This window comes from Poecile atricapillus, chromosome 12 (assembly GCF_030490865.1).
Source record: "Poecile atricapillus isolate bPoeAtr1 chromosome 12, bPoeAtr1.hap1, whole genome shotgun sequence".
In the NCBI taxonomy this organism is placed as follows: domain Eukaryota; kingdom Metazoa; phylum Chordata; class Aves; order Passeriformes; family Paridae; genus Poecile; species Poecile atricapillus.
In genome coordinates, this window is record NC_081260.1 from 11,822,429 (window position 1) to 11,844,949 (window position 22,521).

The following is a 22,521-nucleotide window of genomic DNA, read 5'->3' on the forward strand; positions in this document are numbered from 1 at the left end:
GTACTAGTCTTTTCAGAAAATAGCTTGGTGGGCATTCTAATAAGTATGTCCAAAAATTCCAGTTTGGATTGGACAATAAATCAATCACACTTCAGTGGAGGTGGTTTCCATAATTTTTCCAACCCGTACTGCCTGTGGATGAGTCCTTCTAGGACTTCTCAGCCACCCAGTCTAGCAATGAAGAGAGAGGGATCAGTCATGATTCTTTCCTTAGATTCCTCGTCCTGCATCAAGCTGAGAGCACCTGATCTGATTCCCTGCCAACTGTACTTCTTGAAGGGAACTGGAACATGTGTTACTCTTTTCTGTCACTGACAACCCAAAGAGTTAAAACAGAAGTCAGGCTTCAGAAATGCATGAGAGAGTTTTAATATGTATCTAAATGCCAGAACAGTCTTCAGGCATTGTTGGACACTTCATCATACTTGAATTAGATCACTGAACTTCAGTTTTCTCCATAACCAACAGGATAAAGCCAGGAATTCTCCTCTAGATCTGTACCACAAGGAGGCCAAGCATTAGAGCACCAGTCTATGCAAAACACACATTGGGGTCCCATAATGCAATCCCAAGAGCAGGGACTGGCACTTTTCCATCTTCTGAAGCTTCAGCATCATTGGCTTCTCAGCAGAGAATATGATTTAAAGCAAAATTGTTTCTGCCTTTCAGCTGGAGCCTGAAACTCTGGCTGGGTTGGTAAAGTGGGTGAAGGATAAGGGGCATGTCTGAGGTACCCAAGAGCATCGAGGGAGGATCTAGGCATGGTGTTGTCCTAAACTGCCTCTTCCCCCTGTTTCCTGCTTTGGACACAATGATTTGTTTTTCAGCTTTTCAATTTGAGATGTTCAGTAAGACTTGAAAATGGGAAAAATGACCCCAGCCTGTTCTGTGTGCTCTATAAACTGTACTATAAACCAAATCAGATGCTGTCATTGTAGCATGAAGTTGTTCTGGTTTGAGAGGGAAGCTTTGGAGTGCACTGAAGACAGGATCATGGCTTTTGGTCTCCACTTGAGTTTTTTAGTCCCCTTTGAAGTTCTACTGTCTTGTGTTTTTTCTTGCAGTAAACATCAAAAGCCAGCGTGGTTCTGGCTGATATCATTAAGATAAGCAATAAGCAGTTGTGTGCTGAGCAGCCCTTCCTCCCTGAGGTCACAAAGCAACCTTAGCAGCAGCCTGCACTACCACTGCCTGCCTGCCTGCCTGCTGCTATCCCTTTTAATCCTTTCTGTCATTTGGATACCCTTGCTGAAGCCAACAGACTTAATCACATCAAGTTTACCTCAGTGTAACCCTTTCACTTTTCCTCTTGGGGCCAGCACTGTGGACATTTGTGTCCAGAATGAACCCCGGAATATGGATGTTGTTTAAATCTCTATGTGCAAAATGACCCCCACCACCACCAGATGGAGGCTCCTGTTGATAAAAGTCTCTGTGAAAGTTTTGTAACAGCTAGGAAAACAGTGGCACCAGTGCTCTGGCTCTCTGCTTAGCTGTCTGAAGAAGTGCAATAACAGCCCTTTGCTCATGATAGGAAGCATGGATAGGAAGCATGGAAGATAGGAAGACTAAAGCAGGTCAAAACATTGCAATAGCTTGTTTTCCTCAGTCTTGTGCGCAGAGGAGGATCTCTCAAAGCGGGGGTAGTTGGCACACAGGCCATGCTCTCTCTGAATGAGAATATTTCTGCTGCTTGCTTTTTAAGTTTTAGGTAAGTTTCTGTTAGACTGCAGGTCAGTACCCAGACACTGAATTGGAGCCTGGCATTCTGACTTCTCATTATGATAAAAGCATTGCTGCCATACATAGCAAAAGGCAGGGATGTGTCAAGAAAGACAAAACTAGTTTCCCTGGACTTGAAGACCTCTGCAAGAGTCTAGAGTGACAGAAATTAGACATACCGTAAAAGCAGTAAGATCCTTTTCTTCCTTTCTTGAAATCAAGTTTTCAGAAAACAAGGATCATTATAACTGGTCACTGGCTGTCGATTTGACTGAACAGCATAACTGCTTGGATTGCTAGCAAGGGCTCTGACAAACAGGGTAAGTGCAGGAAGAATTCCCCCAACAAGAAGTTGATGGATACTAACGATAACTACAAGAAGCAGTATGTCATCTGGTGACGTGCTCTGTGCAGGGTTAGTTTCTCATTACTACAAGCCAAGTCATGTAGAACTTGTAGTTTGCCCTTTACCATAATTTATATCCACTGGGGCTCTAAGCAGATTCATAAAGAATGGCAACCAATCCATATCTATCATGTTTTATGTTTGTGCAAAGAATATGGATATTACTTTTTTTAAGTTTCATGAAATATCTGCTCTTATATTCATAGTGATAGATAACTCTGCCAAAATTTTATTTTAAGGTGGGTTAGGGGCAGCATACAGAAGGGGGGGATTCTAAAGGAGAGAAGGATGTTGAGTGCAATTTTTATTTTACTGAGGACAAAGAAGTCATAAACCCTTCTTGCCTTGGGGAAGTATATGCAAAAGACTCTCTGGCATAGCCAGAGCTATCTATAACAGGATAATATTTTCTACAAGGCTTCTTAAATACATTTTACCAAAGTAAATTGATCCTGACAGAAGCCTTCCTGTCACTATGATGTTCTCTCTTGATCAGGGCCTTCCAGCTGTGCTGAGATTTTCCAGATTTGCAAGTCTCTCCTGGGAACTGGACAGGGTCTTTTGATATTAGATGTCCAAGTATGTAGCTGTAGCTATCTTTCAAAATACATTTACTATCAAATATAGGGACTGCAGATGGCTTATACCTTCCTAACTGCTACTTTAAAAATACTTTGTCACATAAGTATTTTCTCCAGGAGCAGATAAAATAAGGTAGAAGGTTTCCATTTGCTTACCTTATTAATCTGGTGTTCTCTTTCCTTCTTTAAAAAATTCAGTGTACAAATAACCAGCACTAAAAAAATCTACAAGCGCTGGGGAGGATGGTACAGAAGTGTAACTTGCAAGCTTCTGAGAATGAGGTGCTGGTCTCTGCTGTGGTGCCAAGGGGTGCACAAGGCTATCAGCCAGCCCATAGAAGAGGAGGGTAGATGGCTGCTGAGGGAACACTGCTCTCTTTGTGTCTTCAGCATTACACCAGAGCTTTTCTGAGCAGTGGATCAGAGGTCCCAGACCATTTCCCATTCCTAGACTTCTAGACAGTCAGCCTCTTTCCAAATGCACTCTGAGCAAAGCACTAGGTAATGGACACAGGGTAAGGGTCAGTAACACCTTTATGAGCAGGGGTAGGAGAGATGGTTTTGATGATCTGTTCTAGCCTTAAAAACCTCTGATGCCTGCAGAGAGCCCAGTGCAGCTATCAAAGGAGCAAACCAGCATTAGACAAGTAAACTCCTTGTTGTTAGTAAAACCACACAGAATTAAATAGCAGGAGAGAGATTCAGCTTTCAGCCTGAATCATATGGGCTTAGAGAGGCAGCATGCTGTGTGGTAGACTCCTGCAGATTTCTAAGACCTCTTTTCTTGGATCAACCTGAGCATTATCATGTTCAATCCTTGTTCTCTATCCATTGTGTAGTTTCACAGACTGTAACTGCTGTTCACATTTTACACCTCAATGTGGTAAATTTGGGTCAGCAACTCATAAAGCACAGCAGTAATAGGGTTGCTCTATCTGTAGTTGTTTAAGTAAATACACAAGATAACATGCAACACCAGTGAGTGTCCTTCCACTGCTGACATGGGGAATGTGCAGAATACCCCAGTGTTAACACAAAAAAAGGTCATGTTTTTGCTTTCTTGCAAAATACAAGGTGAATAAATAAAAAACACTCTAAGTGTTTTTTCAAAATTGTAGAGTGGTATCATGCCTAGCACCCTAATCTGGGAAATGTGTTTCTTAGAAGGTAACCTTCAAATCTTCTGAAGCATGTAGCATCTAGTTTGTGAGCATTAGTAGGAGTGAGACTTTTCTCATGCAATTCCATGCTTTCTTTTTAAGAAAATAAAATTCTGCAAGGCATCATTTAAAGGATTGAGAGATTTGCTAGCTAAATCTATTATCTGTGTAGTGCTCTAGGATAAAAGCATGAGTTTACTTGGGAGAAGAAGTAAGGAACAGTGAATTGTCCTGCAAGACTAGGACAAAAGTATAAAACCAGGTCCTCTGAGGCTGGACATCTTGCTCTAAGGAGAAATTGCATTTCACAGAGTAGGTGGATGCTCCTTAGGAAAGACAGTAGCTGCAAATAATCCCACAATGCAGCCAAGCATGCTTTTCCTCACTGCCTCCAAAGGCAGATGCTAGAAGCAGTCTGTGGTACAATGGAACCAGGCAATTGCTTCTGTCCTTGAAGCAAAAAAAAAAGTTTTGAAGCTTTCCCCTTCATTGCTCTCCTGCATGGATGAATGTTAAGGAGCAGCCTTCTAGCTGTAAAAAACATCAGGTAAAGTAGAGATTCTGTCCCAAAAGAAAACCTGATTGCTATTGTCTTTCTTCTCTGTCCCATAGCCAAATGGCTGTAGGCACGAACCAGGCGCTGTGTGCTTTGGTGCTCTCAGAAGTGCCCTCAAACACAGGCTGTGTCTGTAGACTGACATCCTGAGATGCCATTTTTAACACACTAAAATTTTAAATACCAGCAATCAGAACAAAATGGAGTTTTGGCTACCAACCCTCAATCCAAAGAGGCAGCGGCCTGATGTGGTCTGCCTGAGTCAGGACTGAGATTCCAAATCTCAGCACTAGTCACTACCTTTTAAAATTTAAGCATCACTTGTACTGACAAATTGCTTCCTAAAGTGAAAACCTGGTATGAGAACAGCTTGCTGGAGTTCCAATAGGAACAGGGGAAGAAGGTGCATATTGTGTGCCTGTAACAGAGGATTGAGGGGATGATTCATGTCTCCTAATCATTGCTTATTGTAGAATGTATATTGGGCTCCTGGCAGGGCATGAAGATGTGCGTATAGGTAAGCCTGAGGAAGATCTTGGGGGCAGAAGCACACTTTTGTGCTGCTCAGGTTGGCACCTGCCCCAGGGCTTTTCCTCTCTTTGGAAACAGATTGTGCCGTGTAACAAATTCTGGAGGAAATTAAGAATAGCAGCAGCAGGTGAGTCTGTGCTTCTGTAAAGCAGCAGATTCAGGTGTTGAACCTAAAGAACCTGGCCAGCCCTGGGAGACTGGTTTCCGTGGTTAATATTCTCTTTTTTGTGCTACTGATTTTTCTTCTCTTTGTGTTTGAAATTTTGAACACTTTGTTCAACATTACTAGCCAATGGCAATAAGCTGTAGAGATGAGACTTTGCAGAGATATGCAGAGATATGAAGGGGAGGGGGAAAGAAGAGGTCTGAGAAATTGAAATGAGAAGGTTGTATTGGTGACTAGTGATGTGAAGAAAGGAAATTTTTACCTGGTGTGCTTTGATGAGTAGTTAGAAGAGGAGACTGTAGTAGGCAGAAAAATCTCCAGAGGCTGACTTTGCACGTCTAGAGCACATCTGGTGTAAAACAAAAGAAAATTAAATAACTTCTATTTTAAGTGAGTCTCTTTGGTAGATTTTCATTATCCTCTTTTTCAAGTTGGAAACATCTGAACACATTTTTATTTGGGAGGGACCCAATATCAACTGCCAACTACTTCTCTGTGACTGTGCATGGGAAGTAAGCTACTAATATGACTCACAGTGGTTCCATCTGTCACCTGTGATCACAGCAGGTCTCACTACTCAGGTTTTTATGTGAAACTGAATTCACTGAAAGAGTGATCATGTGTTTGAGATCTTACCATTCAAAGTCTGTTTGCACCCAAAAGCTTTATTGTGTGAACTGTCCTCATAAGGCTTCTCTTCCTTTCTGTTCAACTGTGGTTCCAAAGTGCAAACAGTGTATTTTCTACTTTGGGGGCAAATTTGCCATCACTGAAAAACTAGCCTTTTCTAGAAATCTAGCATATTGAAAATGAAAATATTTGGGGCTGTGGGGGTGTTAAGATACTTTTGATTGAGCTAAAATGGGTCACATCATGCTCTGGAATGACTTATAGTATCCTTGTACATCTGGTGTTTCTCTCAGTTACCCCAGCTGATATTTCATAGGTTGAGGGATGTACTGGAACAACAGTGCAAAAAAAGTCACCTTCCCTTTCTACAGGGGTAGATGAGGAGAGAGAGACAGAGGGAGAGTCTGTGGATGGATGGATGGATGGATGGATGGATGGATGGATGGATGGATGGATGGATGGATGGATGGATGGATGCAGACTCCAGGTGTCTGGAGTCCCTGATACAGCCCACCAACCCCTTGCAAAGCTGCTGGCCCAGCAGATAAGTCCTGCTTACACCCTGCCAGACACTCAGGTTTCCCTGCCTTGTGTACTGAGCTGGCTCACACTAAAGGCAAGTGACTGTCAGGGTGGTGACATTATCTGTGAAGTGCCTCAGGGTGGCCAGGAACAGAGGAAGGAAAAGCACAGACGAAAACAGGGCAGGCAGCAGCATTCTGTTGGACAACTCACACACTTTTGATTGCTTTTGGGTTTGAGGTTACATAAACCTTGTCTTCATGTTGTCCAAATTGAAATTTCTTTCTGTGAAACAGACTTTCCCCAGGCACTGGTGAGGCTCAGGGGCTCAGCTTTGGTGGAAGTGCTACTCAGGCTCCGCGTTTGCTTCTCTGCACAGTCGTGCATGTCAGCCTGGCTTTCACTTCATTTCCATGTGAGCAAGCAAAGAGCACCATCACAGAGGCTCTGAGCAGCTTGCAGATGACTTGACATGACAAAAGCAAAGTGCAGGGTGCCAGCAATCAGTATCTCCCATAAACTGCCTGTCATGTCTCCTCTCCTTTGCATCTAAAGCCAACCACAAAAGTAGGGCAGGCAGTGTCAGGGGGTGAGGCTGCTTGGGACCTCTTCTCCTGGTGGAGCAGGCCCACTTCAGCAGTGGTTGTGCACAGAAGGGCTGAAGTTTCTTTAACCCATTAAGAAAAGCTGTATTAGCTCGAGTGGCTGCCCAGCATGGTGGCAGCACAGGTGGCCCATGGGCTGTGAAGAGGGGAGGCAGGGGATGGTGGCTGGATCACCAAGGGCCATCCACTGCCCCATGCTCTGCTCCAAGCCTGTGGGCAGCAGGGGCAAGCAGGCTGCTGCCATGGCATGGCTAATCCTGCCAGGGAGCAATGATGGGACTCCTCTGGCTGTGCCTTCCCTTGCAAGCCCAGCTCAGAGCAAATTCACTGCCAGTCATGGGCTTGCTGTTCCATTGGCATGTGGGGCAGATTTTCCTTCCTTGTCAAAAGTGACAGCAGCTGAAGAGCAGCCATCCCCTACCAGCCTCTCTGGAGAAGTGTGGCCTTCAGTAGCACCACCCCTTGCACTGCTGAAACTGAGCTTGAGCTTATTTTGGTGAAGCACAGCCAAGTACCTCCACTGTGGCAGCCTTAGGAATGGCAGTGCTGCTTTCAGGCAGGGTAGGCACAGTGCCAGGGTGACTGTGCAAGCAGCCCTGCTGGGGTTTAGGGAGGCCAAACATGTCCCTTTTATTCTCACAGTTGGGTGTTTCACTAATCATTGCTCAGGGGCATGAAAGGCACCTGAGCCCCACCTTTCTGTGGGTGGGAGCAAGAGCTCTCTGAGAAGGTCAACAGTTCCAGCAGAAAATTTGTATGTGTCAGTAAATCTAATAGAGCTGAAAAACTAGTACTACAGGAGTCAATATAACAAGTAATTAATGTATTTTCTGTCTGTGGGGAAAATAAGAAACAATCAGCAACTCACTGGGAAAAAAAACCCTCAACTTGTTTGCAAACAGAGCTGTGTTTCTGTGTGGAACTGACTTTTAAAGAGGGTTTCATTAGGGGGACTGAAGCAGAGTGGGAGTGTCTGTGTAGCTAATTTGTTTGGCACTTGGGAATAGTGAGCATTATTGGGTCTGTTTGGCTGTTAATTACCTGAGGGATCCTGGTTTTCAAAGTACAGTGTTCTGCAGGGTTCTGTGCTCATTCCCTGGGCTCAGCTGTGAGCTTATCCTTAGTGGGAAATGACACAGGTATAGACAGCACAGAACACAAATTTGTCCTAACCTTCCCAGGGAGGTGCTGCTTTCATGCTCTTGCCCAATACCTGCACAGATCAGTGGAGGGAATGGTTTCTGAGAAATACTGGACTGAAATGGAGCAGATGTAGCGTAGAAGGCAAGATATTAAGAGGCCTTCACTGAATGCTGAAGTACACAGACCATACCCAAAAGAAGCTTCCTATCCATTCCCAACTCAACACAGATGTAGTATTGGAGATTCAAGCTGTAGGAAGCCTGACTAATGGAGTTAAGGGCTATGGGGAAGAGTGTTCAGTCAAGATGATTCCTGACAAATGTAAATTACAGTATTTTTCTGATCCCTAGCCCAAAGAAGAATGAATCAGCTAAAGAAGGAGTTATGGTTTTGACAGAGAAATAAAAGAAATTGGCTCAGACACATTAGTTCTCAACAAGGCAGCATGGAAGACAATTATACAAACAGAGAGAAAATTTTACACAGCCTTTTCTGTCTCTAATACTCAGCAGAGTCAGCAGAAGGCCTAAATAAAAATCTCTCTGACTTCAAAGAGCAACAGCCCCCCAGGGCAGCTATCAACTGTGCACAGGTATCACCCTGCTCTGGGAGCCCTTTGTCAGTATTCCCCTGGGTGCTGGAGTGGGAAATAACAGCAAAGTGCTGCCATGTTCATGTCACCCTGTGCTGGAGAAATACTGTCTTTCTGAATTTGAAAATACATTCTGGACTACAGCAGGTTTCTTCTACTGTATTTGTCTCTAGTTGGTATTGCTACATGAGCTTTTGAGAACACAGGCAGCATCCCTTTAAAAATCCTTAAAAGAAACATTGTCAGGGCATTGGGGATGGGGTTTGGCTCAGCCTGTTGCCAGCTGCAGGTACAGCTTTATTCAGTGCTCTGGAGGGTAGCAGATGCATGTCTCTAAAGGCCAGTCCTTTGCTCCCCTCCTGCCCATCTGTGTGCGATTAGACCATCACACTTCCAGACAATCGCAATTACCTGGGTCCTTGCTTCATTTTGAGTGCTAGCAGGAGCTTTTCCAGAGGAGAGAAGATTAAGCCTGTAACCTTCTCTAGTTAATGCAGAGGTGAAGGCCACGTAAAGGTTTCTGGCACTAGAATGAATGCTCAAATAACAATCTTGACACTGAAGTGGCCAAGGTTTCACATTAGACCTTGCAGGGAGCAGTTTAATTTCCTTCTTGGCGCTAGCACAGTTAAGAAAAGAGATAAGCAATAAAGAAGAGCAAAGCTTTTTCTCTTGGGATGGCTTTTTAAAGATCTTGCTCTGAGCTCCTAAGATAGTGCCTTATAACCAAACACCACTGTGGGCAAGATGGGGGAGTGGGGGTGAGGGGCATTCTGAGGCCCTAAGACTATAAAATCAAAGCTGCTTTCAGTGGGATCCAGCTTTGTTGCCAAGTGCTCCGGCACAGCTGCTTCCAGATGCTGGACTAAAGGACAGGCTTGAATTTTTACCTGAGCTGGACAGGAGGTCATTGCTGTGCATAACAGGGCTGGCAGCACTGTCCACATGTAGGCAAAGGGCCTCTGCTCCCCGATTCCCCTTTGGTTTGAAGAGGAGATGATATTTTTTAGATCAACCACATAGGTTTACACAAAATTCTCAGGAGATTGCACTGAATAAATATGCTCATAACAAGGCTTTCACAGATGAAAATTCACACCAAGTTCCCCACAGCAGGGTATGTAGTTCCCTCTTCTCAACAGATTTCAGACTTGAATTCATAACATCTTCCTGCAAGTCTAGAGAAGACATGGCAGGCCTCTTCCCAAGAGTTGGTAGGAGGATGTGGGTAGAGATGAAGGACATTTATTTATTTACGAATAGCAGCCGCCTGGTAAACAATTCTGCCATCGTGACATTCCTCCCATTTTCACAGCCCTCCTAGAGGTGTGTCCATGGGCCATGAACTCATGGGGCATTATTTTAAGGATGAGTTAAGGAAAAGGTTCTCTTCGTCTGCCTCTGTGATCATCTCTGGGAACAGAGGTTTTCTTCTTCCCTCCCTGGGGGCAAAGGGTCTTCATCAACTCTCATCTCTCTCTCTGTTCAAACTTCCATGAGGTTACAGCTACTTCAACGTCTGCTTGGCTTCATCAGTGGATGCCTCTGTTCAGATCTACAGTTTGAATACTTCATTCCCCCAGTAGTCTTTCATGAACTAAAGGAGATATTTTCAGTATATCATTGTCCATCTCCATGGCCCTACCAAAAGAATATTTCAGCCCCATTTGGCATCTCCTCATCCCTCTTCCATCTGAGGCTTGACTCCTTTTACTTACCTTGATGTTTTCATGTTGTCTTTCTGTGTGTGTCACTTTGTCCTTTTCTTTCCCTGGAGAGAGGGACAAGGTCTGCAGGTCTTATCTGTGTAGTGGAAGGGTTAAATCTTGCCCAGGTCATGGCAATCATGGTGTTGGATTTCAGGCCGGGCTGGGCATCTCCCTCAGCCCTGCAGCCGCTGGTGAGGCAGGTGGTCCTCGGCCTGGAGCCATCGGTGCTGGGCTTGGGGGTGTCAGTGAGTGTCAGCAGCCATGGCCCAGCCTGGGGCCAAGGCCCCACAGCCTCCATCCCCCACCCACAGCCTCCATCCTCCACAGCCTCCATCCCCACAGCCTCCATCCCCCACCCACAGCCTCCATCCCCCACAGCCTCCATCCCCCCACAGCCTCCCTACCCGACAGCCTGCATCCTCCACAGCCTCCATCCCCACAGCCTCCATCCCCCACAGCCTCCATCCCCCACCCACAGCCTCCATCCCCCACAGCCTGCATCACCCACAGCCTCCATACCCCACAGCCTCCCTACCCGACAGCCTCCATACCCCACAGCCTCCATCCCCACAGCCTCCATCCCCGCCCGGGAACCGCTGGGCTCTGGCCTGGCCTCCCCCAGGAGCACAGGCCACGGGGGAGCGGGGCCAGCCCCATCAGAGCTCTGATACCTTTCCAGGCTGGAAATAAAGAGTTCCCAGGCTTGTGGTTTTAAAAGATAGTATTTCCAGAGGTGGACCTAATTTTCAATGGTGCAAAATGCCGTCAGTTCTCAGAACTGGCCAGCTATTGGCCTAACTCAGGCGCAGAAGAAGCTTCCAGCAGCTTCTCTCAAAGAAATCACTTCCATACGTGGTTCTTACTGCTTTCCCTAAATGTCAAACCACAGGTGGCAATAGTACTCAGTTAGGATGGCCCCTCCATGTACTTTCTTTACTTTGAAGCAAGGTTAATCTCTAGAAAGAGATGCTGGATTTCATCTTTTTTCTCCCCAGGAAGATCAAGATGTACTTGTTCAGGAAACTGAAATGATTCTGAAATGAAAATTCTAACACAAGAGTGTCTATAGAAAATTCAGTTCAAGGGCAAGCTGAATTGGAGAGCTGGAAACTCCTGAAGCTCTCCTGAAGAAACAGCAATGTGAGGGGCAGGATCCTTCTCCCCCTCTAGCCAGGAGATTGATGTGAGGAGACGGGAGCATCTCTTTGTGATCCATCTCTTTGTAGCTCAAAGAAAGAGTTGGCTGTTCTTCCTTACCACTGTGGGACAGTAATCTAACGAAGCAAGTGTTCCCTGAATAATTCCTGCTCTTCTCTCAGAGCAGTGGGAGAAATGATGTCTGTGAGGCCATGAGGCCATGCCTGGGCCAGAGAGAAATTATTTTTTCCATTGCTTATTTCACCTTATTCTGGATGTCACTGTTCTGCTGCCATCAGGCTGCCCCAGCCCTAGGAACTCCTCCACCAAGGGGACATTTTCCAAGTACCTGCAGGGCATTTCTCTTAAATAATGTTTTTGTTCCTCAGAATGCACAGAAATGAGATTTTCAGAAGGACCTCAGCATTGAGCACAAGTTAAAGCCAGCACAAGGCGGCTGTCAAGCTGCTTCTGGAAATCCCACTAAGCATCTGTCTTCATTGTAGGTGTGTAACTGAAAAGCTAAAATCCTTGACTTTTAGTTACACCTGAGCTCTCAATGACTAAGATTTTAAGTTCTGACCCCAAGGCAGTTTTGAAAATAAGATAAAGGTTTTTACAGGATTTAGGTGAGGTTAACTTTTTTGGGGGGTGAGGGGGGAGAGGTAGCAGTTGGGATGTTTCTCTGGATGTTTTTTTTTTTTTAAGAAAGCTGCTCTAGGTGATTTTGCTTTGATTGATTCATTTTTGGAACATCTGATAAATTTTTATCAGCAACATTTCAGCCTTGTGTGTGTTTCTTAGTTTTGTTTTTCTCTGTGGGAGCTACAGTCAATAGCCAAGCCTACAAGCAGCCCTTGCAGTGGGTCATGATGGTGTGATTTAAATTAGCAACAGTTGGGGCTGTATGGAATGACAGCAAATGCATTGACTTGTGTTCTTGGCAACAAACTGTCTAGAGGCTTAGTTGCTTTGTTTCATGTTTGGAATTCTGCTTGCTGTTAGTGTTATTTTTATCCTACGTTTTATATATGCTATTTGCTCACTTGAGTGAGGCAGAAAAGCACAAATATCTCATGGCTGTGTGTTTTGTGATGTCTCAGGGCATAAGAAATAAGAGCAGAGCAAGAAAGAAAGTTAAAATTAAGATCATAAACTACAGAGGGAAAAAAAAAAAAAAAAGACCTAAAGATCTCTTGCATTTTTCTTGTCAAGTTTTTGCCAGTCTCTTTCTTTTTATTGCCAAAGACTTGCCTTTGTTAAAAAGTTCATATGAGTGAAGAGCCAACTTACTCTAAGTTATGCACTACTGCCATTTATTTTTCCTACACATCATTACAGCTGCCAGAATATTACTGTAGTGGCTGCATGTGCAGCTCATAGCACAGAGCCTTGCTTAGGGGAAGAGCACCTCCTTTAGTCTTTTTTTAGGCTTCTTTTAAAAACCTGGAGATTATATCTAATAAAATATATATATTATATGGGTGTGCTTTCACATGCTCTTAAATTGTTATGAAGTGAATATCTGGAGGCTAGTTAGGTTTGATTTCACTATAAATGTATCTTATTAAGAAAATTATTATCACTATCCAAGCAGATTTCTTAATTTTCTTTAAAATGCTTTCAGTTCATTAATTCCTGGCTGAGCTTTAATTATGCAAATGTTTGGAAGGCTCATATGCAGTCATGAATCTACTGGCTGCTGGAATAGAATTTTGAAATATTATAGAATTTTCTGTAATTATGGTTTTTTTTAATGAGGGAAAATTATTTGGTATGAGTATGTTTTATTTTCATTGGATCCAGTAATTCTCAAACTAGTCACTGAACTTAATGAGACCTTTACCTAAATGGGATAACATGGTTTAGCACACAGCTAGGCCTGTGTTCTGTAGAATATCCAGGTAAAAGAAGAGGGAAGAGAAGCCCTGGTACGGTAATTAGCACTGTCTTTATTGATCTTGTTGAGCAAAACAAAGCACAGAACCTCTGATCAAGTAGTGCTGGGATATGGCCCAGGGAAAATAAGGGATAATGTATCTGTGGTTTTTGTGGGGGTTTGCCTAAATTCAGTAATGGGTGAATCTGTGAAGAATTTCAGTGCCACCTAAGCAGATGAGAGGAATAGAGGCTGAGGCCCCTGATGTGTGAGTGGTACTGCAGGGCTGTATTGAGAAGGGGCTGGGAAACAGCTGATCAGCTCTGCTGGGTGGCACAAACAAAGCCCAAGCACAGCCTCAGCTGCCGCTGCCAAACACTCCTGACTACTCTAGGACAGTGGTGAGCCCTGCGCAGAGGTTTTGTGCTTAGCAGCTCAGCCACAGGGCTGGGCTCTGATTCCAAGAGTGGGCAATGGTGTGGGTACCATTTGCTGCTGGGCCACCCTCACATGCCCAGCATCATCTCAGCCTGGTGTCAGCATCAGCCAGCCAAGCCAGGGCCATGGTTTGGGCTAGGCTGCACCCCCTCCATCTGCTGCTGGCTCTGCTGTCACTGCCCAGCACAGAGAGCAGCTCAGAGGATGTCTCTGCAAGGCACTTGGAGACAATTGATATTCTCTGCTAACTGCATAGAAGCTACCACACACAGAGATTGTTTTTCATGAGTCAAGGTCTGTGTTGCCCCCGGTATTTGTTTTGTGCATAAATTGCAGGCATAAGCTCTGTCTCCCATATCTTCTTATCCAGGATGTCCTTCTGAAAGAAAAGGAAATGTGTTCTTTACTCCAGGGTTGTATACAACCCAGCCTGCCTTGCCAGGGGAATTTAAATCACTCTGCTGCTCTTTGGCCACTTTCTAGCACTTGTAAAGCACATTAGAACAATAATGTTCTTGTCAGTGACATGGTGATTTGCTTTGCAAACCTCACTGCCTAGAAAGTCAGCTTCAATTCTACAGACAGCCTGCAGAACACACTTACTGAGAAGTGATAAGTAACCTGCCTTTCTTGTCCTCTGTCTCAGCAAATGAAAGAAACAAAGCCCATGAAGTGCCTGCAGAACATCTGCATGTGTTGAAGCTGCTCCTTTGGCAGCACTCAGAGTTCTCTCCTAGTCTTACAGGGAAAGAGACACAAGCACCATTTTCAGAGAGGAGCTCCAATATGCAAACATCGATAACAGGGGCTTGGAGTGATGGAATGATCTTCTGGTGGCAGCACTGCACACTCATCTGCCCTTCCATGTGTGTGCGGCACACAGCCCTGCCGTAGATGAAAGCAGTGGATTAGCACCCCGTTGGAGTGCAAGATGCAAATCCAGCTAGCAACATGTGCAGGTCTGACTTTTGGTACTGCTTAGGACAAAAGGAGTCACTTTGGCACTTTCAGTCAGTTCTGCCACTAGTTGGGAAGGCTCATCTGCTTCAGTTCAGGCTTGTTGAGAGCAGTATTTTATCTGGCACAATAATTTAAGAGAAGAGGAAAAACAATTCATATTTCAAGCCATAGGAAAAAATATAGCACCCAGGGATACACAGATGACGTTGGTTGCTTGATGGGGTTGCCCTGAGATGGTATGCTCCATGAGTGAAGGTCTGATTTGCTGGAAGCATGTTCTCTGATGTGGGCTTCAAAGCCACAAAATATACCTGCCTGCGCAAAACAAGTGAAAAAGAACAAACTATCAATCTGCATTTAAAAAAAAAAAAAAAAGAAATCCTGAAAATGCCTTGGCATAAGTCAGATGTGAAGAGCCTTTGTCTTCCATGCTGGTCAGTCATCAAGGGATTGATGGCATTTAAGTTTTCAAAAGACAGGACAACTTTTAGGTATTTTAAGCTTCAATTATTTTATGCTTAAAGCATATCTCATTCAAGAGAAACTGCTGCAGAATTTGTGGTTCTCTGTCAAAGCATGTTGGCCCTGCATTCCGAACCATTCCTGACTAAATTCTTTTGCAGACCCTTTTTCCATTATTAGCCAGTACTCTTACCACCATCAGGCTCTTTTGCTTGAATAATTGCATTTAATGTGGAATTCTCTTTACCAGAAAAAAAGATGTTTGAATATATGTTAGAGTTCACACAGATTTGCTGTGAAAATGGACAGGTGAACGCTGTACTCTAAGATTTAGCAATATTTTTTTTTACTGCCAGTAATTATATATAATGATATATAAAAATATATCATTAATAATTTTTTCTGTTCCTCAGCAAATGTTTTTATTACTTAATTATTTTATTAAGTAAAAAGGCATCTGAAATGTCTATCTGATCTAAACAGAATCCATCTGTAAATGGAAAACTTTTAGGATACTATTCATTTTAGGAGTTTTGATGTTGTTAATTAAATGATGCAAGGGAATATTTCTTAGTAAGACCATTAGTAGTGGAACTACTGAAGGTCATGCAGAATAGCAGTAATGATGTGCAAAAGTTTAGGCCTTACCCAAGATGAATTGTTGGAGTTACACATTGCCTGCTAGTTCCTTCTGCCTGGAACTGTGGCTCAGGGTGATAGTGCATCGCTTGAAGCCAGCCCTAAAACCAGGACCTGCAAAGGGGCACTTTCTGTGCTCAGTGCCTGTTTCCCCACATATTCAAGGATACATTTATGGACCAAAGAATTCAGCCTCATTTTTAGTATTGTGGTATTTGGGGGAGAATGTAGTGAAACATGCCATGTTCCTTTCTGGATGGGAATTGGTTGCAGTTCCCTGAAAACCAGTAGTAACACATTGCTGCTGTAGCTGTGTGGTGCAGGAGAGGAGAAATCTCCCTTACTTTTCCATATGGAGGCTTATTTTGGGAGATGAAGTGGTTCTGCAATGAAGTCAGGGTTACCTTTCTGATGGTGTCCCACTTCCAGAGGCAAAAGGAGTGATGAGAATTATAAACTAGAAGCTATTTCAGTCAGCTACAGTAGAGTGAGATGTCCTTACCAGCTTGAGGAGTATCAGCACTGCAGGTGAGAGTCTGAATTCGAACGGGTCCTTGAAGTATCATCAAGCCCCAAATTCTTTCCACTCCAGGACAGATCAGGCCAACCCAGACCTGCATCATTCTGCTACTGAGATAAAAATTAGTTGTTCCCTGAGAAAAAGTCATTTATGCCACCCTCTGATCAGTGATGGGTTTGCGGAGGAGATGGACTACGGGGTTTTTCAGGTGTTGCCAGTACCAAACTTTGAGCTGAGAATATGAACTCACTCCAGATTTTCCTGTTCATGTATTAGTTTATTTTGCTTGTTTCCCTGGTGGCAAAGGTAGGAAATAGATCTGCCCAGGCACATTCAGAGCATGCAGGTTGTCATGGTAAAGGTTCCTGATGCTTCATATTGGGTTTATTTATTACAGAAGCTGTCTACCAACAGCTGGGGTTTTTAAGTTTTCCTATCTGTGTAGAAAACTTCTTATTTCTTCAAACCAGACATTATTACCTCAGGGTATTTACTCTGCATGTGTAGAAATCTTAGTCTCACCTTGGAATATTTTCATTTCTCGGGGCTTGTTTTTTAAGTGAAAAACTGCTTGTTTGAGGAAAAGCACATTCTGTAAGGTATTTTGCCTGTAACACTTAATGCCCAGCATGGTGTGCCAGGAAAAGGGCAAATACTGTCAAAGCTGATAGGCCTTGTCTATCCTTTTTCTTTTTCACATTGCTACAATGTCTATTTCCATTAATATCAAGCATGGACTGAGCAGCCACATGCTAGGAATCACCAAGTGTTATTTAAAAAGATGTGTATCATGACTCCGAGGCAAGCAGCACAAAAGACCTCACACCATGCAGGCATTCAGCATGTTGGGAAAAGGTGAGGTAGATACAGCCAGAGGTTCCAGTTGTCCCCTCTATGCATGGAGGACACACAGCACCTCACAGGGTTGGGTGAGCTTGCAGTGGAATAAAATGTCTGCCTAGAAGTGTTTCTGACTCTTTATTAGTTAGTGAAGTTTGGAACTTTCTCTGATGGTTGTCAGCGTTGTGGGATGTGCAGATAATGAATACCCACCCCTTCTTCTCCCCTGTATGTCTGGGCTAGTTGTGTAATCTGCCAGCATCTCCACGTGTTCAGGGGCCAGCTGTGGTGCCAGAGTTCATTGTGAATATGGAGATAATGAAAGAGTCTGGAAAACATTTTCAGGATAAACATTTTCCATTTTTGTCTTTTGCTATTTGAGAAACAGAGACTCAAGTACAGCCTTTAAATCTTTTCTTGCTGTATCCTAATGTTTCAAAAGGACTTGTAATTTTGGATCTTGACTTGGAAACAATTTAAAGGCGACTGTTTTTCCGTGGCTGGGAGTGCTGTGCTTCCTGACTAATCAGACTCTTTAGACATGTCTTAAATTGGGCACTGAAATAATAGATAGACAAGTGCAAGTAGTTGACTCAGCTCTATGGGGGTTTAGGCAAAGGCACTTGAAGACACAGCTCTGATATGCTCTGAGTGTGTACACAGCAAGTTACCACTCCTGGGCAGTCAAGAGGTGAATGATTAAGGCACAGTAAGTCAGTCATGGGAAACCATTAACCCATGCTCAACCAAGTGTTGTGCTCCAAATGATTTGCCCCTCCTTGTAGATCTGTTCTATTTCAGCCAAGAGAGTCTCCTGCTGACACAGAGAACACCTGACATAATAAAACATTTCTTTTAAATACAGTAAAATTCATTATTGAGATTTTCCATGCTTGATCAAAGCCCTGAAAAATTCAGCAGGAGTCTCCACTGACGTTAAATGAGGTCTGTTCTCCCAGCTAAGTTGCAGATGCTACACCTGCTCTGTAACCTGAAGCACTAATGTGAAGTAAAACAGGCAAAGAAAAGTGGATGCAGCAGCTGTATGTGCATACTGAGGGAATGGGCACGCTTCTTCAAAAGTTCTTGAGTTGTTGGAGGTTTTTCTGAGGGTTTTGTCTGTTTTGTGCCTTTTCCTTTTCCTTTTCCTTTTCCTTTTCCTTTTCCTTTTCCTTTTCCTTTTCCTTTTCCTTTTCCTCTTCCTTTTCCTCTTCCTCTTCCTCTTCCTTTTCCTTTTCCTTTTCCTTTTCCTTTTCCTTTTCCTTTTCCTTTTCCTTTTCCTTTTCCTTTTCCTTTTCCTTTCTCCTTTTCCTTCCCTTCCCTTCCCTTCCCTTCCCTTCCCTTCCCTTCCCTTCCCTTCCCTTCCCTTCCCTTCCCTTCCCTTCCCTTCCCTTCCCTTCCCTTCCCTTCCCTTCCCTTCCCTTCCCTTCCCTTCCCTTCCCTTCCCTTCCCTTCCCTTCCCTTCCCTTCCCTTCCCTTCCCTTCCCTTCCCTTCCCTTCCCTTCCCTTCCCTTCCCTTCCCTTCCCTTCCCTTCCCTTCCCTTCCCTTCCCCCTATTTCCTTCCTTTTTCTTCTTTTTCCTTTTTTGTTTTCATTTCTTCTGCAGGCAAGCAAACATCTGTCCTGGCAGTGTAAGCACAGTCCTGGGCTACCTCTAACAGTTAAAACTGTAGCCAAAGTCCCGGTTAAATGCTGAATTCTTGAAGAGAAAAGAAATTTGACTAATTTCCAAGATTTATTTTCTTTTTTCTGGAAGTAACTGCAGAGGTGAAAGAAACAATGCTTTACTCTATCGCTTGAATAATGCTTTGAAGTTTGCTCGTTAGCCAAAAGCCTGTGGACAGTAACATCAGTGTTGGGCTGACTGGGATCACATATTTCTTAGGAATCTTTAAAATCTCTCTGAGCAGCTCACCAAGGTTTGATTAACATTTGATTTCTATCTAAGTGAGGAAGGAATTATTCCTCTGTCATTTTATGGGTGGATAAGGAGCAATCATTCAGTGATTTACCTGCCTTTTAGGGACAAATCTCTAGTCCTGGTAGAGATCCCAGGAGTTTGACAGGGAAGTCACTCCTTTCTTTTTAGAACCATTCTGGTGTCACCTTATGTTCCCACCATTTCCATACCTTCTCGTTGTTCATGTACTATTTTTCTCAGAAAAACTATATGATGGATAACCTCAGAGTTTTATTTTACAGCTATTTCCAGTAGATGCAAATCAACATTACTCTTTTTTCCATGGTTTATAGTTATTCTTTTTATTTTTCTTCCCTACAGATTTTAATAAGGATGTTTATTTGAGGTGCTGATATTTCTTATAATAATTTTCTCACTAGTAGCTGTGACAAAGTCTCTAATCTTCTCTCTTCCTTTTGTCCTCAGGAAATCCACTGACTGTGGCCTGCAAAGCTTTCTTTGGATTCAGTGGAGAATCAGGCCCCATGATCTACTGGATGAAAGGGGAAAAATTCATAGAAGAATTAGAAGGTCACATTAGAGAAGGCGAAGTCAGGTACTTTTTGGATTATTTTCTATTAAAAATACTGTATGTCCCACAAGCCTGTTGGGTTGACAAGTTTTTAATTGAAAGTGGAAATCATTTTCTGTTTGATAAGTGATGGAGCCAGGGCTGTGTGAGTTCTTCCCTCTCCTTTGTAGTGACTACACTCTAAAGACAGAGTAGCTTGTGTATATGCCTGAAAATCTGTTAGCAAATTCCCCTGATGGTTGGTAGCTGAACATCTCCTGAGTGTTCCAGGGGTGGATTTTAGCCCTGTGTGGGAATGGTGCTGTCCACTGCAGCCATCCTGTGGGACCTGCCTTGGCAGGACAACATCCATTTCAGCACCACTGTTAATCTTGAAGATAAATGGTCTCCTGTCAAAGTCAACACACTTTTTCTCTTCTGCTGAACATGTTGTGTGTGTGTGATACAACTGTCAGTGTGCCTTAACCAGAGCCTTCAAGAAGCAGCTTTTGTTCCTCCCAGCTTAACGCATAAAGGAGAGAAAGGAGTGGCTGTGTCCAATATCCAACTTGTGCTTGGCTTTTTCTCAGGTGCTGGTTATCACTTGATGTAAGCTGTAAAGAAAACACACTTGTATACCCATGAACTTCCATGGAATTTACACCTAACAGCACCTTATTCTCTTCCTTAGTAATTACCTGATAATTCTTTGAGCAAAGACTAAGTTATGGTTATACTACGGGCACGGTGGTCCCAGCTCCTATAGATACAATGAATATGGATTATAATACAATGAATATGGATTATAAAGAAAGCCAAGGTCTTTTCACTTTCCAGCGCACATTTTTTTTAATCTCATGTCTGAGTTTTTTGTTTCTTGTAAAGGTGATTTTGGAGAGCAAGCAGAAAGAGGTCCCTTTGCTTTATTACTTGATCAATAATATGAAGTTCAGCCATTTAGCCACGAGTTATTAAGATATACTTAATTGCACACAGATTAAATTTATCTTATATTGCCATTGTACAATCCTCTTTTGTGCTTCTGACAAATCACAAGAAGCAATTATTGGAAACTTCTGCCATTGTAAGTAATCAGCACTTAATGGTGTGCTCTCTCTGGTGTGTATGTATATGAACAGAGTGATTTTGGTCATGTTCTTCCTCTGCATCAGGACAATTTGAGGTTTGTATTTAAAGAGTGCTCCCGTGCAGTTCAAAACTTTTCCTTTATGTACATTTATTAGTGAAACTGAGTTTGAAAAGGCTGTTACTTGTCCTTTGTTATGCCATCTCATTGCATATTCATGTTTCAAATTAATTTGTGACAAGTCACTTTTTTCATTCCACCAAAGTGCTTTGACTCAGTTTACAGACCCTTCACAAGTCAGTGAATCTTCTCTTCAGCGAAGCTACTTACCACATACCTAATCTCCTGTGATCACTGCCAGCATTTAAAACAGCATTTTCCAAAACATACTGCATCATTACCAGCAGTGCCCCAGTCCATCCTTTTTTTAAATTTAGAAGTAGCTATGGCAACTGAAGTGGTAACTTTTTGCAAATGATTTTTTGCCCTTAACAGCTCTTGTTTTTGTGTTCCATTACAGGTATGCTGCTTCAGGGGAACTAAGCAGCGCTGATTGTTCTGTCAGTGCCCTGAGGCAGCCCACATCTTCCACCCAGTTGTATTTATTGATGTATTTAAAAATTGTCATGTGTGTTTCAAATTTGATGAGCCATGGAGAACTTGCTGGTTAGATGCCTTTTTAATCAGTTTGCTTCTCTATGGTATTACCAGGACATTTCATTTTCAGAAGCTAGGAGTAGTACAGAATTGTTAGAAACAGAACAAGATCCTCCATGGGCTGTTCCTTTGGTACATTTTAACTCTGCACGCCCCATCTTGAATTAGTTCACAAATTTAGTAGCACTCTGAATTTATGGTGCTGTCCTTACCCTGGAGTGTCCCTGTCCATTGCTGGATTTTCTGTGTATGATGAGAGTTCAGGTTTGCAAATGAATGATGTGTGGGAGCAGAAACCCAGTGTGCAACGTTAGCATTACTGTGCTGTCATGAAAGCACTAAAATAAGGATGCATGTAACAGAGCATTCCTGTTCAGATCAAATCTGTGGGATTTGGTAAGCACCCTTCACCAAGAGTAATTGTGTAGCTCTGGGATTTTCAGTACTTATTAGACCTTTTTAACAAAGCCTCATAATAAAATGTAACTCATCAGCATTGCAGAACTTGGAGGCAATGATGCCCTGTCTGAGCTACCTCCTTGCCTTCCCTTGAATTAAGATCCCCAGGTGTTAGACATGAGTGGGGGGAAAGGAGGAAGAGACTTTGCTTGCCAGGTGGGTTTTTCACAGAAGTAATAAAAATGTCATGTAAATTGAACCAGAGTTATTAAAAAAGCAATCAGAGTCTTTAAGCATGTCTGCAGAGTTGTCAGTTGTACCTAATTATTAAAGCAGCCCACAGCAAATTTCAACACCAGCTCTCTGCCATGGCAAATTATTTTCATACATAAATATTGCTCTCTAAGTCACCTGTGAGTTGCTTTTTTTTCCTCTTCAGGCAACAGAATAGTCATAATGCTCATCTTGTAAAGTATGTTTGTCCTTGTTTTGTCTCTCTTGTCCATTTTTAAAGTAGAAAAGTTTAACTCATCCTAGAGGCATAAAAAGAGGTGAATGGAGACATTTTGAATGGCAGCCTTATTTCTTCTGAGTGATTTACCACCCACAGAAGTCAATGGATGGTTATGAAACACTCAAACAAGATGAGGATGTTGTTTTCTGTTAGGAAGGGGTGCTGGGGGCAGGAGGCAGAACTCCCACAGCTGCC

The 22,521-nt window shown here is 43.2% G+C and overlaps 1 protein-coding gene across 1 annotated transcript in view; it reads left to right on the forward strand.

Annotated features, from left to right (window-relative positions):
* The window catches only part of IL1RAPL2 (interleukin 1 receptor accessory protein like 2), a 361,380-nt gene that overhangs the window by 316,822 nt on the left and 22,037 nt on the right, over window positions 1–22,521 (forward strand). Inside the window, exon 8 of the mRNA XM_058847888.1 lies at window positions 19,585–19,714. Coding sequence (XP_058703871.1) covers window positions 19,585–19,714 — 130 coding nt within the window. The remainder of the gene's footprint in view (window positions 1–19,584; window positions 19,715–22,521) is intronic.